The sequence below is a fragment of the Neltuma alba genome, unplaced genomic scaffold (genome assembly GCF_004799145.2).
Source record: "Neltuma alba isolate B1F8T4 unplaced genomic scaffold, ASM479914v2 tig00013505_pilon, whole genome shotgun sequence".
NCBI lineage: Eukaryota > Viridiplantae > Streptophyta > Magnoliopsida > Fabales > Fabaceae > Neltuma > Neltuma alba.
This window is the reverse complement of record NW_021637728.1, coordinates 1-18,759: the sequence shown is the minus strand read 5'-3', so window position 1 is coordinate 18,759 and position 18,759 is coordinate 1. Positions and strand designations below refer to the sequence as shown.

General features: G+C 36.7%; 3 protein-coding genes across 4 annotated transcripts; 1 reads left to right on the top strand and 2 right to left on the bottom strand.

Annotated features, from left to right (window-relative positions):
* Window positions 1-890: 890 nt before the first annotated feature.
* LOC114737861 (gibberellin-regulated protein 4-like) lies at window positions 891-1,816 on the top strand. 2 transcript variants are annotated; one of them, XM_028925846.1, is made up of 4 exons: window positions 891-1,071; window positions 1,225-1,269; window positions 1,367-1,400; window positions 1,506-1,816. In XM_028925846.1, exons 1-4 carry the CDS (start codon window positions 1,009-1,011, stop codon window positions 1,685-1,687), a joined length of 324 nt encoding a protein of 107 aa, XP_028781679.1. In that variant the 5' UTR covers window positions 891-1,008; the 3' UTR covers window positions 1,688-1,816. The 2 variants fall into 2 exon arrangements, with proteins under 2 accessions (XP_028781679.1, XP_028781678.1); XM_028925845.1 differs by having other exon boundaries at window positions 997-1,071; window positions 1,157-1,269.
* A 9,516-nt stretch (window positions 1,817-11,332) lies between these two features.
* On the bottom strand, window positions 11,333-12,510 carry LOC114737860 (probable phospholipase A2 homolog 1). Its single transcript, XM_028925844.1, has 4 exons — window positions 12,412-12,510; window positions 12,220-12,259; window positions 11,998-12,117; window positions 11,333-11,508 (listed from the first exon to the last, which is right to left on the bottom strand). Exons 1-4 carry the CDS (start codon window positions 12,508-12,510, stop codon window positions 11,333-11,335), a joined length of 435 nt encoding a protein of 144 aa, XP_028781677.1.
* Window positions 12,511-13,492: 982 nt separating this feature from the next.
* Window positions 13,493-16,545, bottom strand: LOC114737859 (uncharacterized). Its single transcript, XM_028925842.1, has 3 exons — window positions 16,367-16,545; window positions 15,366-15,552; window positions 13,493-13,943 (listed from the first exon to the last, which is right to left on the bottom strand). The coding sequence occupies exons 2-3, from the start codon at window positions 15,545-15,547 to the stop codon at window positions 13,757-13,759; spliced, it is 369 nt and encodes a 122-aa protein (XP_028781675.1). The 5' UTR covers window positions 15,548-15,552; window positions 16,367-16,545; the 3' UTR covers window positions 13,493-13,756.
* Between the last annotated feature and the right edge of the window lie 2,214 nt (window positions 16,546-18,759).

The window sequence follows — 18,759 nt, the reverse complement described above, 5'->3', positions numbered from 1 at the left end:
TTAATACACAGAGATGGGGTTTGGCAAGCAAATTTGGGAATTGAATGGGTTTGCATTTAATGAGAGCCCAACCCCATTAATATCCATCACCCTCTCCATATCTAACCTGTTTTCCCGGACTCTCATTCTTCACATGTACCGCCATTCTTTCTTTTGCAAACATCTCATTCCTTTTAACTTCTCCCATCTTCTTCAATCTACCTCTCACCTTCTTTTTCTATTTTCCAAATAAAAAGAACTTACGTTATACTATCTCCAATACTTTGTATAAAAACTAATTTGAAATTTAATTTGTTCCTAAATATAAGACTCCAATATATTTTGTTTCATATATGTTCATTTTTTTCTCAGAATAGTCCTCGTAGTAGTAGCATACATGATAAAGATTTCATCAAATGATAGTTCTAGCTAATACATATGATTAGTAAGGATATTTTAGAAAAAAATACTTGTTTATTTGAATAACTAACTTAACTAATCTTTTTAATTTACTTAAGTTAGTTAACTGACTTTTATATAAAGGACTGGAGACAGCAGTAAAGCACAAAAAAATTAAAATTATAAGGTTAGAATTGTCTGAAAATCAAATTAAAAATTTAGGATGAGACTCATTTTAAACTGTTATCCTCTCCCTTTTCAATATTCAGTTGCCTGCTTATCCCCAACTGCTTAACTAACCTATTTCAATGTGCCTTCAATGCAACGGCCAAACAGATGTCTTCAATGGCCGGTCAGGTAAAGTTCGATGGAATGATATGCTCATGGCCGTACGATCGAAGTAGAAGCCATCTTTCTTCAGTTATGATCCCACACCACTCACTCACTCTATTTATACCTCTCACAAAATGTTAAACTCAACACCTTCCCTGTCCATGAGGATGCCCGATAACTTCTGACTTCCACACACACACACACACACCATACACCTCCGATCAGATTGATGCTCTCCCTCCATTTTGCCTTCTCTCTGATTCCGTCAAATTTCAGCTCCCCTTCCTGAAGGTGATCATGGCTAGGTTTCTCGCAGCGCTCATATTGGTCCTCGTGCTCATTTCCATGCTTCAAACAATGGTTTAGTCTCTCTCTATCTCTAGCTACTCTCGTACATTAAACTAATATACACATAAAAAGCGCCACCTTTTACTCTTTTGTTCAGATCTGGATGTTAATTACTGCTAGAGATTCAATGGTGGGATGGTCCCTCATATATTACTACTTATGCAGGTCATGGCTTCTCATGGGCACGGAGGCCACCACTACGAAGACAAGGTAATTAACGTACCCTCACTAGTTATCCACTCCACTTCCATTCTTCGTTTTCTTGATGATGATGAGGGTAAGTTTTGACCTAGTGTTCTGCTTGCAGAAAAAATTTGGACCGGGCAGTCTCAAGAGCTCCGGTAAGTTAGTTAAGTTTTTTGCTTCACTAATGTCCTGTGTTTTTTTTTGCCTATATGTATATATATGATTAAGAGTGTGAGTATAACAATGAAACGGGAGAGCAGAATGCCCATCAGAATGCTCAAGGAGGTGCAAGAAGACACAGTACCACAAAGCGTGCATGTTTTTCTGTCAGAAGTGCTGCAGGAAATGCCTGTGTGTGCCTCCTGGCTATTATGGCAACAAAGCTGTGTGCCCTTGCTACAATAACTGGAAGACCAAGGAGGGAGGACCCAAATGCCCTTGAACTTTATCCTCTCTCGTATAAATTATTTGTACCTCTTCGGTCATTAATTAATTACTGCTGATCCAGTGTGTCCTAACGACACTGGGTAGTATGTGTAATGTTGGTGCACTTCTAATGGCTGCCACGCCACGTTGTCATTTACAAGTTATATTAGTAGCAGTGATGACTTGAGTTTCTTCCATAGGATCATATTGCGTGAGTTTTGTACTTGCGATAACGCATTAACTAAGTGGCAATTGGACTGTGGAAAGGGGAAAAAATGAAGTATGGATACTTTTACATGGCGCCCAGACATGGACCTTGCGGCTGCAGGCCTAGCTTCCCAACAAGTTACCTCAGGGCTTTCAATGCGGCCCGCTTGTTTATTACTACCTTCTCTTAGTTCAATCGCTCGTGACAAACATTTTTTTTCCCTGACGATATAGACTTTTTATGGGACAAAAATTCATTTAAAATTTATAAAAATGAATTATTTTACATTTTAGTTCAATTGATGGACGCAAACTTAAAATTGTGATTTGTGAGTGTCAAAAAATTGTGATTTGTGAGTGTCAACGTACTACAAGTCACCTAAATTAAGCTTAAATATATAGTTAGGGTAAAATGACTTATAGGTAGAATTTTAGGGTTTAAACACTTATGATTTAACGAGGAATTGGGATTGTGACCAATGAGCTAATTTAAACAAAATTACATAAGAAACTTTTTAAAATTTTTTTCCTAAAAAATTTACCTAGTTAAAAAAAAATTGGCGGAATAAAACATTTTGACGACATATCAATAAGGAAGAATGAGACAACTTTTCTGTACCAAAAAGGTAACACCATCTCTCCTTTCAAAGAACACATATATGGAAAAGACTTGTTCCGCAGAAGCATTGGCAATCCTTTTTCTCCAAATCCTTGAGGAATTGGATACTGCACAGCTTGAAACCAGGAAGAAGAAAGCAAGAGGAACGCTGGGGACCGGAAATCTTCGCAGTAGGATGTTGGTATGCTTGGAAGTGGCGGAACCTGAGTACACATGAAGAGAATTATGAAACGCCACATAATGCGCCCTCCTTAATCACTCAGTTCCTGGAATACTACAGCCAGCGATGGGATGGAAATACATGCACAGATAGGGGGACCCGAGAGATTCAAGTAGTCTGGTTGCCTCCTCCGATGAACTGGTGCAAACTGAATGTGGATGGGTAGTGGATGGCGAGAAATGATGCTGGGTGTGGAGGTATCATAGGAGAAGATTGTGGAGAATGGCTAAGTGGCTTCTCTATGAGGCTCTGTTGGGTCGAAGCTCTAGAGACAGAAGCAATAGGACTGTATGAGGGACTGAAACTGTGCTGGGACCTGGGATTCAAGCTGATCGAAGTGGAAAGTGACTCTCTTGAGTTAATTACGGCCATGGAAAAGAAGGAGATGCTAGAGGACTGCCAAAATCTGTGTCTAAGAATTCGAGAACTGCTTGCAAGGGACTGGTCGATTAGATTGAAGCACGTCTACAAAGAAGGAAATTATTGTGCAGATAAACTAGCCTCAATGGGAAGGAAACAAACCACACAGGTACGTACGGGTTTGGAGCCAACCTCCGGAAGAGATCCTGAGACTGATGAAGAATGACCGTGAGGGAGTAATGACTCCCCATACAATTAGTGTTTAGTTCTGAGCTAAGCTCCTTTTGGTACCCAAAAAAAAAAAAGGTAAAACCAACTACTATACTACTACTAAATTAATAAGTGGCCAAAAAGATAGAAACTAAATTAATGAATTTAAATGACTGTTCATTTCGAAAATAATGAAGGTATCAAACAATTCAATAATTTATGAGCTTCATTAATGTCAGATGCAGATAATAAATCATATATATAGTATTAAAAAGTAATTTTCGTGTTTGTGGGTATATATATCATGAAACAGTAATACAAGGGATATGAATTGGATGTTTAAATAAGTTATATGTCTAGGAGATATCGTGAGACGGCGGTCCATTTTGGGACATGGGAACATTGGATGTGAGGTTAGTAAGTTTAAGAAGCTTTTTCTTCCGAAAGGTTGGTCTTTTGAAATTAATCTCTCTTTTTAGATTCACGCTCATCACAAAAAGGTCTGGCGTCAAAGGAATAGGTTGCTAATTGCCAATTCCTAAGACAGACACTCGTATGTAAATTAACCAGTTAGTCTGGACATGGAATTTTTTTTCTTACCTGGACAACTCGTTTGGGCTGTTGGATTTAAGTTGTTTGCGACTATGGCATGGGCTTAGGACAGGGAAAGAGCAGTGCAGAGATTAGACAGATACATGCAATGTCTCATAAGCAGCATCAATAGGTTTTACTACATACGGGTAGACAAATTAAACAGCACGAAGACCTGCAGGTTCTTATTCATATATATTATAAAACGCACAATAAAACAAAGGAAATAAAATTGGAAGCTGGTTCTCTCAGATTCTAGATGCTCGAACTTGTCCCGCCGCCGCAGCTCTCCGATTCCTTTCCGCGAAGTGCTCTTGGATCATAGCTCTATGTCAGTTCACAAAATTCATAAGAAAAGCTTTATGATATTGCTATATATATTGAAAAGCGTAATCTAATAATGGAGTACTGAACTAAAAGGTCATGGCTGCAACTAATTATCGATTAACCAACTTACCGGCATTCGTAAAAGCATGACAGGAGAGAGAAGGGTGCGAGCAGCATCATAATAACCTGTCACCAGATTTGAACTAGTTAGTTAATTTCTTAGAGATCATATGATCAAAAACCATTATTCTAGTGTCAGCTATAAGCAGACACACACAGTATAATCCTCTTACCACGAACATGACATTGAAGGCTTTCTTTGGCTCCTTTTTGGTTGTCTTGGTGAAGGAGAAGACATCATTCACTATCAGCGCCAGCAGAAACTGCACCAGCCATACGCAGAGGCAAAACTTTATAACCAATATTGAAAACCTACCCGAGCGACCCAGGAACTAATAAATTTCGGTAAACTAGTTTGTTTTCGCAACTGAGAACATTGCCGCGGGCCGATTGTTGACTTTGAAATGAAAGAGTTTGAAGCTAAGTATGAGGTATTACGAGGACGAGCAAGGTGGCGTAGAGTAAGCCACGACAGGGAACCATCAGGTTGGCCCACCGAGCAAGAGAAGCTGCCCTCTGCTGATCTGGTTGCTGCAGAGGGGATTGCACTTGCGTAATGGTGGTAGGAGTACTCATCGAACTCTCACTCTCCATCACCACTCTGCCAATATCATAAAAGATACAGACAAGTTTACACACACACACACACACACACACAGATTGAGAGAAAACATATATATAGAGGGCTAGGACTTGCCTCGTGTTGGTTGATGATTCTTCTGTCACTGCATAATCAGGCCCGTAGGGCTGCGCGCGCGCACATTAAATAAACATATTCCAAATCATGTAAAGACTAATTTAAGTTACGCAGCAAATAATATTAATCGAGCCTATAAAATATGATGATTGGAATGCGAAATCTCAAGCGAAAGCGTAGTATATGTTGAAGTGTGTACTGTGAAGGGGACTCTAATTCAGCTGTGTATATGTCCACAATCGCGCGAACACAGAAAAGTACGAATTCATGAATAAGTGGCAGCAAAGGGGCTCTGCGTACGTACCAGCTCGCAAATCTCGCACACGATGCTGCCCTTGGTGTTGCACCAAGCAGTGGTGCAACTCCTGTGGGCGTACTTTATGTGGCATGCCGTGAAGAGAGGTAGAGAAGGAATTCCAGTCAGTTTTCCGGTCAAGCATATTTGACAACATTAATTGCAAAATGTAATTATATGAGCTTTCAATTTGATATCCTAGTTAATTAATTCGCTAATCTTAGATTAGATACTACTGGTCATTTAATTGCATGATCTGAATCTGAGGAGGAGGAGGAAGAAGTAGTAATTATATTTAATATAAGCTATATGGCGACCAATAACATATTGAAGTAAACTATAGACCACACACACACACATATGCGTATAAATAGATTATCGATATAGGATGAAGTTTTTATGTATACCCGCAGAGTGCCACTGCAACCGCAGGGTGCTTCCAGGCGTCTCAGAAGGTCTTCCCCATGACAAAATCGGCACTGTCTCGTCTCTCCGGATGACATTGCTGCTGCCTCCAGATACGTAGCATTTGCTGCGTCTTCCATGGATATACTGATTTCGTCCACTGAAATGACGACGTCGTTTGAGGAAGTCGAAGACCTCAATGGGGTCGTTTGTGTCGAGACTTGTTCAGGACAGACAGTGATGATATGTTCTTCATTCATGTTGTCCGAGGAGTCACTCTGCCTCAAGCAAGAAAAGCATGCATGGCTGTTACAAGCTAAAGTAAAGGAATCTTTGTCTTGCATATACAGAAAGGGCAAAATGGTAACAAGAAAGTTAATTAAGACCATCGATCTTCGTGTATGTGTTTTGCTTGTTATTGGCCAAAAGGAAACTGGTAACATGCGCCGGGTCGAGTTAGTCACATCCCCGGCTGCTAACAGACAAAATTATCAGTGGAAGAGAGGTATTATTAGTCTCCTTCACTATTTTCTTTGCAACCAAACACATTAAGAAATTTCGGAAGAAACGACAGAATTTTTAATGCAGCAAAACGGTTTGTTTGTGCCACCATGAATGAACCATGAAATGGAGCGAGCAGAAAGAAGATCGAGCCAGGTCAAAGCCAGTGATGTTCAATTCAAACGAAGCTCGCAAACTCAATTCACGATCTTCATCATCATCCATGAACACACTTTTAAAATCAAGGACAGCTGCGCTGGAGTTTCTGGAAACAATTAATATTCAAGGCTTCGATGTGATCCTGTCATTATGTGAAATCGCAAAGCGAAGAACAGGAAGAGACCTTCGTTCCCAGAAAATGGCCCCCCCTCGCTGTCTACGCGAGCGAAACATAACGTAAATTTACAACGCACCACTTAATGAATGAAAGAAGAAGAAAACGACATGCATAAACAGTCTGGAATAAAAAAAACTGAAAAATGCCAAATTCTGTAGAACATGACATAAACTGAAAAGGCTCTGGGACGTACACACACACAGCTTTAAAGCTCCAGAGATATGGAGACCTTCTAAAGATACGTGGCTGGAAGACAAGGGAGAGCGAAGAAGCAGAAAGAGAGAAGAGAGAAACTGGGGAAGTAAAAGAGATAAGAAAACAGAGAGAATTAGAAGGGAAGGGGGCATACCAAGGTGAAGGTGGAGGTGGAGGTGGAGGTGAAGGGCGTTCTGCGAGTAATGGTGTGTGGGAGGAGGGATGTAGTTTTATAGCAAAAGAGGGAGGGTATTGCGTAAGAGGGTGGGGGAGTGTGCCAGGTCATGTGGGGCGTCTTTGGCCTTATTATCTCAGATCACTCCCACTCGGCTTGGGTCCGTTGGGACTGCTTGTCCGTATTCAGATTTTACTGAAATGCCCCTCGCCTTAACTGGCTTTTATCTGGTATTTCCCGTCTTTTCTGATCCATTTTCATTTTAATCCCTCCTCACGCTTCTTTCCCCAGCTGCTTCCACATTCATCTATGTGGCAGCCTCCCACTTGATTTGTTTCTCTATCTTTTTTCCCCCTTTTTCTAAAAAGCTCGCTCATTTATTTGATTGGTATTGGTTATTTTAATCTGGATTTTATTGAATGTGCTCGATCACAAATAATCCGATTTTCCCCTCTTCTTTAGATTAGAGTTGAAAATAATGTGAGGGCTTGATAAATATTGAACTTTGTATATGAAATTAAAGCACTGGTTGATATCTTTTGCAGAATACAAGTTTTTGTCTTCCGAGTTTTTTCTCAATTATTATTTAATACTTAAATTGTAACTCAGAACAACTTGATTTTTAGAGGTTTTTATTTCAAAACAACTTTTTTTTCTTTAAACTTGAAATAACTCACGCCTTATAATTCCTTAATTAATTAAATAAAGAAACAAATGCTATTCTAAATTCCTATACTTCAATCGTGTCTTGTTTGTGGTTCTTATAATTATTTATTTTCTTAGCTTTTAATCCCTTTTATTTGCTTCATTTAAAACATTACTTTTGTTTGGAAAATACTAAAAAAGACGTGTGCCTAAACTGTATTAATCTAACTGAGATGGACCTAATGCTGTTAAATCCATCAGAATGTTGGGAAAAATCTATGCTGACAGCTTGGAAATCAAATTACCTGATTAAAAAAATAGAAAAGGGAACCCCACTTTTGCGCAAGTGAGAGGGTGAATGTCATCTGAGAATTGGACCTGAGCAAAGTGGGCCAGTTCATGGCGTTTCTGAGTATTTTTAAAACTAAAGTGGCTAACATTTCAAACAAATTTTTAAAAAAAGTTTATGGGAAATTTCTATTAAAGTGATCATCTAAACAATTAAAAGAAATCATATAATTGGCATGTTTCGAAAATTATACGATTATTTATAAAAATATAAGCTAAGCATATTTTGACTAAAAAATTAAGGACACAGTATAATTTTACCAGTTCTCTCGCTTGACACATTATTAAATATTGATGGAACAAACCCCCCCCCCCTTCTTTCTCTTGCAGGCTCAGAAGAATAAGTTTTGTCGAAGTCTTGTGGTAAACAAATGTACTGTGATCCAGTTGAATAGTCCCTCACGGTTTGAAAGTTCTGCAGCTGCCCGTGCAACAGAAGTGGCATCCTTCAATAATTCCATCTTCCAATTTTGCATGCCTCACCAGAAGAACTTTGTTTTCAGAATATGAATATATCTACAATAATCCATTTCTTGACTCCCAGTGCCTGATATCAGGTGCTTCCCTCAGATGAGTGGGGCAGGTTCTGGAGAACATAGGGACAAGCTCAGCATAATGAAATAAACTCTTTAATTAAGCTGCATGATCAATTAATTGTGTTTATTAGCAACATGCAGTGAACTTTTCAGAAAAGCATATGGTCAACGCATTTGATAAAAGGAACCATGCCTATAAAGTTATTTCTTTGGCCAGATTATCCAATATTAGAAGAATTAGCTTAGTGTGAATCGCCATTGGTATAGGTGTATCTTTGTATGAGCGCACTCCGTAGATCGCTCCAAACCTTAATCCGGCATGTCACTCCCCTTATATTTATACGGAGGGATGCGCCCAGGTCCAGTTTCTACTCTGTAGCCAGCCAAAATTAACATATGTACGTAATGTGTTATACATTCTTCTGATATAGTGCTTATAGTTGCAGGGATATTACTTTAGCCCATTTCTGAGCTATTTATAAAACTAATAAAGGCATACAAGATTTCAATTTCCTTATTCAAGTAGCTTTATAGAGTGCTTCGAGTTTGGACGCCGGCATATGGATTTCAAACTGAACTTAAAACTGCGTGGAGCTGAGGTTGAGGCAGCCAAGTTTATAGGATTTCTAGACCATCGCACCTCCAAGTAATTAATGATATTGGAGACGAAACATGAATTTAATTTGTCTGATATAGAAATAATATTACCCGGATTCTGGCTGTCCGCTCGTGTCCTGCCTCAATTAAACAATTCGGCCAATTCCCTCTTGAGCTGCTTCAGTTAGGCTTCACTCTTATTCTTCAAAACCTATATGCACTACAAAAAACAACTGATTAGTGACGGAATTTGCGACGGAAACAAATTCCGTAACTAATTTTTAACGGAATTGCGACGGAAATTTCGTCACTAATTTTTTCAACGGATTAGCGACAAAATTTTTCCGTCGCTTAGCGACGGAATTTCTGTTCGTCGCTAAATTCCGTCGCTAATCTGTCAGAAAATCCATCAGTAAATATTTAGCGACGGAATTAGAGACGGAATTTTTTCCGTCGGAAATTTTCATCGCTAAATTGTTTGTCACAGAAGTTTTTGTCACTAATTCCGTCGCTAATTCTATTCCGTCGCATTCATGTCATCATTATGTATATACTGAAAATAGAAAGATAATTTCTTAGAAAACTTATTTATATTTTGTTAAAATAAATTCCTCTTGATTATTAATAATAATTAAAAAATACAATAAGATTATTAATAACTTTTTTATACAAAATGATATAAGAAAGAAATAATTTTATCATATTTAAAATATATTGAAATATATAATATGTGATAGAAATTCAAAACGATTTAATAAATTTATAGTGATGCCTGAAACCGCCAACTTTGATGCAGTTTTGCCGGACACGTACTTAAATTATTTTCATTTCCAACATACCCAACATAACATTTCTTACAATTTAAAAACCTTCCTCGCAAAATCACCACCAATAAAGCCATATATAACATTTTGGCTATATACCATTTTAGTTACTTCTATTCAGAAAATGAGTTTAAAGCTGGTAGACAATAAATGTTAGCCAATAAGGGTAATAATTCACACCATTTTGCCGGCTTGAAGCTTCTATTTAACGTGTTCGTCTTTTTGGCCCCAAAAAAAAATCTTCGTCTTACTAGGATTCCTGTATTAGCTAGCATTGCAATTAATTCAGCAGTCACCAAACATCCTCTTGTCATCAACTTAGAAACGATTCGTGCATTGGAGCGACGATTTAATTCTTGAACCTTTCAATTCTATGAAAGAAATGGAAGAAACATATTCCGCGCACCCCATGAAATCACAATTCTTTTTTAGTTTTTTACATTATTATTTGTAATGCTCATATTTTAATAGTTTATTAGAGTCTTTTAGCAAAGATGAAAATGTAAATCCTGTTTCGTCAAATCAATGAAAATGTAAATCCTGTTTCGTCAAATCAGTTAAGTGCATTCCATAATTTTTATATTTTAAAAAAAACATAAGTTTGTTGACTAGCTTGTGTAATAACATGCTGCCGGCACTCCCCCATCCCTTTCCTGTGTAGTGTCAAGATTAGACGGGTTTTTGTCATGCAAAGAATTTCCGAAATGAAATGAAATGAATTGTTTATAAATTATGAATAGTAGTTTATTATAAATTTTATTCATATTAATTAATTTTCCTAAGTACCAGTATTTATTAGAAAATCTAACCATAATTGGTAAAATTTCATTTCTTGTCTTATCTATAATTAAATAAATATGAGTTTTAAATTTTCAACCTAATAATACACGCACGCTATCTATATATAAATGTGGAAAACACAGAGTTTTTGACTCTTAAAATCAAGTTCGTGTGACCAGGAAATAAGATGGGAACGCCAAACAAAATGAATGAACTCCAGCAATATCAAAGGGACCGAATAACAACAGAATAGATTTATCAGAGTGTGAGCAAAATTATTTAACTTTTGGGTCTCTTAAGTGCGTGAAAAATTATTCAACTTTTGTGTCTCCTAAAAGCGTGAGCAGAAACACTCCGCTCGCAAGTTGCCAATTAATATGAACTCCGTGGATAAAGAATTATTCAACTATTTGGATAGATTTGTTACACCAGAGGTGGAATAACAACCCAATAGATTTATCAAAAGCATATCGGTGTAACAAGACTGTTAAGATGAATGTACCATTTTAAAAAACCAAGACGATGATAATTTTCAATATGATCGAAAGATGCAAGCTTCATTAATCAATTGACGTTACATATTCGTATGCTAACATGTTTTCAACTTCTCCTTGTTTCATGAGGGAGATTATATATGTGTATATAGAGGGTTCAAGTTTTGTGAGTTACACCTCAATGGCCCTTTTTGTCAACCAGTCGACCCAATAAGATGGCCAAATCTAAGCCCTTTATCATGGTAGATGCAGCTTGACTGACGGGACATGTCTTGGAAAATCCAGGCTTCCCAGATTTCTGCACTCTCGCCATGCAATTCCTCAACCTCTTATGGCATTTCAAATGAAGCATACCTGGAAGATGCGTGTTTTATTAGTTTGCAAGTAATCTTGTAAAGGCAAATTAATCTCAATAATCAAAATTCAAATGATAATACTCGTTAAATATGTAATTAAAGAAAGAAATCCTAGGAGTAAGCACTTTGTCAGTTAAATATTGATCCAAAATAACAGAAAATACTGATGAGGGTGATATATATAACAGCTAGGAATCACATAAAAGTACTCATTAGTTCAATAAAACTAAACATCAATGAACGATACATGCTGCGATCCGCGCAGGGATGAAAGACTGAATTCCTGCTCCCAAAGGGTCCTGATAATGAAGGCAGGAAACGGAAGCCGCCACTTTGTCAATACAGAAAATAGGAAGACGGTGTAAACGGATCTGGAATAGTTTATAATCATACGAATGAACTGTGAAATACTCTCGTTGCATGATTTTGTTAGTTGCAGATGAGGATCGGCAATAGCCAAAACAAAATGATGAAGAGAGATAAATACCAAATTTATCAACGCAATCGTCATGATTCCTGCAACATGCATCGAGATCATCGCACGGCGCCTCGCCAGGACAGCCCGTATACCCGGCTCCGCAATATTTCCCATAATTGATGAAAACATCTATATGAATTCAGAAACAACAAAGTCTATCCATTAACGATGGAAATTAAACAACACAGGAACAGTCTACAGATATCAAGAGGAATTATAGCTTTATCTTACTATCACATCTCTCGGCAACGCATTGCCGGCTGCAATTGGCCTGTCATTCGGAACATGCAAACGGTCACATTTTTCATGTTCATCAAAACAGATGATGAATTCTATTCTACATAATAAAAGAAAAACGGATGAAGATGAAGGGAGCGAGGTGAGATCGTCGATCAACCTCATTGAATGAAATAGAAGACTTACAATGGGTTTGGAATCAGAGGAGCACTCGGCTAAGACGAAGAGAAATATGAAAAAGACGACGAGTGCCGCGGAGGCCCGTGAAGTGCTAAGGCGCAGCATCGCTGATCGTTTTCAGAGAAACCAAACAGGGCCTTCGTCGCCCAATGCTCCTCTCGCCGGGTGATCTGCTATTTGCGCGCTCTCGATTCTCTTAACAGGGAGGCAGGCGATTTCGAAATTACGGGAACACCCTTCTGATTAACCAAACGATAAAAAATGGACGGCGACCCATTCTCGCAGCATCCAAACACATTGATTTGGCAAACGTGTTTATTTTAAAACGTACAGCTTTTATTATGCCAAACCTGGACATGAGGAAAAAAACTGAAACTTTCTGAAAGTACGGACAATCGGAGAGCAACAGCTCCCATTCCCTTCCCTTCCCATCCTCTTCTTTCTTTTCCTCTTCTCTTTTTATCAATATCTTTTTTTTTTTTTTGGGAAATGAGCAAGCCAGTGCTTGCGAAGCTGATCGAAGCCGCGACCTGTTGCACCCTGGGCAACCAACATGCCACTACACCACAGCGGTGCTGGCTTTTTTTTTATCAATATCTGAATGGTTCAAATTTAATCTTTTATTGGATTAAAAATAATTAATTAAATTTACATGGCTAAATTTTGATATAAATAATGTAATACCACGATAAAAAAAATTGTATAAAATCAAATCTGAACGTTGATCTTGTGGCTACAATAAGAGCTGGCCAATGAATCCCCTTTCATAGCTACACGGTCGGAATATCTTAGATTCACAGATGTTCGAATGGTAATGGAAAACTGCAATTCATCTTTCAATCAATGATTCTCACACCTCGTAATTTATAATTTATTAATAAACCGGATTCGACATAAAATTGGGAATACACTCGATCGTGGCCTAATCATCATCCAACCAAAAGTCCGGCTGCTCCAAGTGGTACTGGTACAATGCATCAACGAACCCGTAAAGTGCATTGTTATTGGCTATTTGTACACTCGTTCCTGCAAGTAAAGTACTTGAATTTTTCGTCCTTAACAATGAAATTCATCATGGCCCAGATCATCAAAATTAAAACATGGATTTAACGCCAAGCCATGTTTATTTATATGTTACTCAAACTGATGGCAGGGAGGATCAGCACTACCTTCCAATTGATCGCAAAACAACGCACGGTTAATCCCGCTTCGAATACATGGGCTTATTAAGCCTTATCTAAGTTCAACACCAGTTTGTTACTTTCGTGTGTCAAAGATCAAATTCCAGAAAATCAAAAATCGGCTTGTAGAATGCACCATAATAAATGGCCAGAGAAAGATTTTTCTTTCCTCAAACGTAGTAACCCGTAAAAGTGAACCCCCTTCCAACAATTTCACCGGCACAAAACCAAGCAAAGCACTCCAGGCCAAACAAAGCGGCAATACCTGCATCTTCAACCTTCAGTTCTCGTCTGTTCTTCCACAAGTTCTTGACATAATCAAGCTCCTTCCAAAATGACTCGCAACGACCAGGAATGCTGTAAGAAATTGATACACATTAGCTATGACAGCCAAAGCACACAAAAGTGGAAGCGGCTAGATTTATAGTAAATCTACAAGTCTACAACTGAAAAGTAACAATGGCATTCGAGGCTAAAGCAGAACTGCAGGTTCTCAGAATCCATTGCCTCGTCACATGGTTAATTCATTAATGATAGTGATGGCACATAATATTTTTAAAGGAAAGCCTGATTTGAAGATGATATGGGCATCCAATACTAGTATTGAGATATTACGCAGATAAAATTGTTATATCACGGGGTGTAGGCTGTAGAGACACTCATTAGAAGAAAGCAGAGACCATTTGCATGACGATGAAAAGGACAAAGTGGTGGCTTTGACATTGTATTATTACTAACAGCACTTGCTTCAATTAACATATATTTTAAGTCTCACAACCACATTACAAGGCGCATCTCATTCAAGTCATAAAGTCAAAGTAAAAAACCATAAGCTAACAGATTATTATTAACGTTAAAAATGGCATCATGAAGTGATAGTGAATAACTGAAGAGTCTAAATTAAAACACATTCCAGTCATATGATTGTATCCATTGTATTCTTCCTTTAGCATCCAAAAATTATATCTTCAGAGTTAATTATGAGGTAATAATTAGAAATTCCATTGTCATTCTAGACTCCAGGAGTAGTTACTTGGCAAAAAATAAAATATTCTTTCGAGACCCTAAATTTTCTGAAGAAAATCTAAGAAACAGGTATTAAGAAATATAAAAAGCAGTTATATATAGTCTTCAACTCAAACAAGCTATGTTCATGTCCAGTGACCATTAGCAGTACATTCTCCTTGGGTTTGGAAACTTTTGTAGGCGGTCGATCTGGTTAATTAACAAGCATGCAGCGCAACTGTAATATGTAGTATATAGTTATGTATACGATTGCAACTTAGTGCACGCAACTGGTTTAGTATATTAGACATGTGAATTTTAAAAAGACATCAATATAAAGGTAACAACTAAGCACAATACATCAATCACCATAAGTGAGCAAGCCACTCACAGCATTGGCAAGATATGCATGTCTTGGACCGGATCAAAGTATTTAATTACAAAGGAAGAACTAGATTGATCATCATCCCATAACTCTTCGATGAACAGGGGGTAAATTCAGTTTGAATGCCAAGTTAAGATGCTTAATCACAAGACTATATACTTCCTTTGTCTGCCTTCCTATAAGAGTGCACAAGTTTTCAAATGCAAAGTATAACTGTATGAGCCGCAGACACCATAGGCAAGACCAGATTCGCATACAGAAATTCAACTATACAGTTCAGCTCAATAAGTTCTGCCCCAGAAAGGGCCCAATATAAAATATTTTATAAAGTGAAAACTGCCATGAGCAACATTTTGAAAGAACAAGGACAAGTTTGAAGGAAATATAACCTAGCAAGTCGAGTATAAAATAATTGCTTTGCCAGTAGGTTGCATTTCTCCACGGTAGGTGGCTCCTGAATGTATTGCTTGTTCTCCTCTAACAACTGCTTGTAGTAAGGGGTCCCGCGCTTAACTACAAATTGTGATGCTTGGCAAGCTTTGGATTGCAATTGCCGCAACTTAGATGCCATCAGTGCTGCAAATTAGGCAAAGAAAGCTCAGAGTCCCAACAAGGGAAAGCAAATATAAAATAATCCTTAAAAATGAAATTATCTTGAAATTGATTATTTTTTCGTCCCCCAAATTTGATTTAAATTCAACTGCTTACTGGTAACATTGAAGGACATAACTAGGACTGATCAAGACGAGTTTATCATACACTTTATTCAGTAGAACAGGACATGACATTTTAAATATACTCTTGTTAAATTTAGGCCTTGAAGAAATAGAGCAAGAATTTATTTTTATGTCTATCGCCAGCAACACGAAAAGAACACGAAGGAGCTCTTTACCAGAGATGATTATCCCAAACCATTGAAATTGGATTCAACAATCTAATGAATATCCTCCAATTATGAAGCATAAATGACTTTCAGCAATATTTGTTCCATAAAACCATTTGAACTGAACACCTAGTCTTAGACTGCCGATGGAGGTGTACTCTAGGTCTGATCACAACATTGGATTAAAAACAACAGCTCATCCTATAGTTTTCACAGAGAGAGATTGAACTAAAAATGCCAAATTGGATTATGGGTGCAAAATCAAAACTCTAAAATCTCAACATTTTCGTGTTATATAACACACACAATGATTCGAAACCACCTCCCCTAACATGTTGAAGTCCCAAGAGCGAAATGCTAGGAAATGAACGGTAGAGAAGGAGATCAGAGAAAAGGCTCAAAATCTAAAAGGCAAGGGCAAGTCTCTAGGAGCTAACATCAATCAGATGGAAAGAAGTGATAAATAAATAAATAAATAAAAGGCGAAATTGGTTTCTGAGGACTTACCTTGTGCACAAGTTGAATGCGAAGTCAGCTGTTAATCAGAATGGTCTCCACCGCCGCTACCGCACGGCGCTGCAAGTAGAATGTGAGGAAGAACGAGAGTGCGAAAATTGCGTGTATAGCCAAAAATTGAGATCAGAATTTGGGGTTGAAGTTTTAGCCTGCGTGCCGCGTGACGCGAAATGCACCAGCTGCTTATTACTTCGATTCCTTTTTTTTTTTGTAATTTCTTTTGGGCTATTAAGACAAATGTGGCCGTCAGATTGACCCAATATGTAATTAACTTGGCCCATAGAACAATATCCAAAAAATTCCATCCACCCCTATCTCGAAAGTGACAGCCCAGTCTAGGCCCTTCATCGCATTGTGATCCCATGTGATGCAAAAAGTAACATCTGATTTATGATTCGATTCATTTTGCATATTATTACTGATTCTATTTCAATATATTTATTACAAATGTCCCAGACCCCCAAAAAAAATGAAGATGTGGTTAAATTATACTACCTCCTATTTTTAATATAAGAGTTAGTTTTGACTTTCAATTCGGTCATAGATACTAAATCTAATCTTTAATATAAGATCTAGTTGACTAATTTGAGTAAATTAAAAAAAAATTAGTTAGTTAAGTTAATTATTGTGATAATAGGTGTTGTTTTTTTCCAAAATATCCATCTTAATCAAATGTAATGGCTAAAATTACTATTATTACAAGGACTGCTTTGAGAGAAAATGAATAAATATGAGAGACAGAGTGAATTGAAATTTATATTTATGATCAAAATAAAAGTTAGACGAACTCTTATACTAAGCATCAAATGTAGTATAAAATCACAATTCTCTTTGTCTTTCACATTTGTCCATTTTTAATATCATTTTTATTATAATTGCACATGTTTAAAGTTTTTATCAAATAATAGTTCTAACTAATACACTTGATTAATAAGAGTATTTTAGAGAAGATAATACTTACTTTTACAAATAACTAACCTAACTAATTTTTTTTAATATATTCAAATTAGTTAACTAAATCTTATATTAAGGGTCCAGAATAGTAGTTTCAATTATATGTTTAAAATTGAATGGAAATTTTATATATCAATATTGAAATTTTATTTTTTTGTAGTTTTAAATTGAATATTATCACCCGTGGTTGAAATAGTTCAGCGCTAGGAGAATTTTCATACTCATGTGACTTGCTTGACTCAATCCAAATTACTCGAAACCCATGTGACCTATATACCACGTATCAAATTAAAATAAATATGTTGGAATCCAGTTTTAACGAACATGTATTAGGGTTAGGTCAAAGATTTAGTTTTATTTTTAATTAAACGCAATGATAGCTATTACTGGATGCTGGACTCTTACCAGGTTCTTGTTTCGAGACTCTTGGGTTGAATGTCAATTACTTGCGACTTGTGAGATTATTTTAATATATTAAACGGGGAAAAAGTGACCAACACAAGTAGAGAAAGAACTCGAATACTTTAAACACTGTGTTATGGGTTCGATTCTTAGGACGGTATGTATAAAAAAAATTTATTAGGTGTTCCTGTTACAGCACCTGACAGTATCCCGAGAGATTAGCACTTTAGCAACAACCAAAAAAAAAAAACTGTTGGGGGGAATGTATTCAAGTTAATCACTAAGGAGAATTTTTAATGTTCCTGCATTTTTGCATTTACTAATTAGAAGTAATGTTTGTTAATTGTTTTTTTTGGTTTTTTGTTGCTTTTTCTTATAATTACTTTGAGAATATTGATTATGTTTGAATTTTATTTATTAAAATCACTTATATAATTACCAAAAAAAGGAATAAGAGTAGACAAGAGATATATAATTTAATATAATCATTATAAGCACTTATTAATATTTAAATATAATTTTAGTTTAATACTTATTATCTAGGATAGATAGGAGAAATTTCATTATTGAACCCCTATTGGAATTTTTTAATTGCAAAAACTACATCAAACGGGTTTATTGGAGCTTAAACGGCTTAACCAAATAGAGAACAAGTACCGCAAGAGCCGGCCAATAAATTCCCCCTTCATTCACGAAGGCCTTAGCATAAGCTGTGGCGAAACAGATTGTCGCGGCCATAACTACACAAATGAAAAATCTGGGATTCCCAGATGTTCAAATTGTAATGGAAAACTACATTCCATCATTCAATCAATGATTCACATACCTCATGCTTTATAATTTAAAAAATTATAATACTATCTCCAATCCTTAATATAAGAGTTTGTTTGATTTTTATTTTGATCTTAAATATAAAATCTCCATCTCCCTTTGTCAGGATATTTATTTATTTTTCCTAAAATAGTCCTTATAATAATATTAGTTTTAATCAACACATTTGATTAGCAAGAATATTTTAAGAAAGACAA

Coding starts and splice junctions, on each gene's coding strand:
- LOC114737861 (XM_028925846.1), top strand. CDS start 1,009: ATGGCTAGGTTTCTCGCAGCGCTCATATTGGTCCTCGTGCTCATTTCC. Junction 1,072..1,224: donor TTTCCATGCTTCAAACAATG/GTTTAGTCTCTC, acceptor CTACTTATGCAG/GTCATGGCTTCTCATGGGCA. Junction 1,270..1,366: donor GCCACCACTACGAAGACAAG/GTAATTAACGTA, acceptor TTCTGCTTGCAG/AAAAAATTTGGACCGGGCAG.
- LOC114737859 (XM_028925842.1), bottom strand. CDS start 15,547: ATGGCATCTAAGTTGCGGCAATTGCAATCCAAAGCTTGCCAAGCATCA. Junction 13,944..15,365: donor TTTTATACTCGACTTGCTAG/GTTATATTTCCT, acceptor AATTTCTTACAG/CATTCCTGGTCGTTGCGAGT.
- LOC114737860 (XM_028925844.1), bottom strand. CDS start 12,510: ATGCTGCGCCTTAGCACTTCACGGGCCTCCGCGGCACTCGTCGTCTTT. Junction 12,118..12,219: donor CGTTGCCGAGAGATGTGATA/GTAAGATAAAGC, acceptor GAATTCATATAG/ATGTTTTCATCAATTATGGG. Junction 11,509..11,997: donor CGATTGCGTTGATAAATTTG/GTATTTATCTCT, acceptor CGCATCTTCCAG/GTATGCTTCATTTGAAATGC.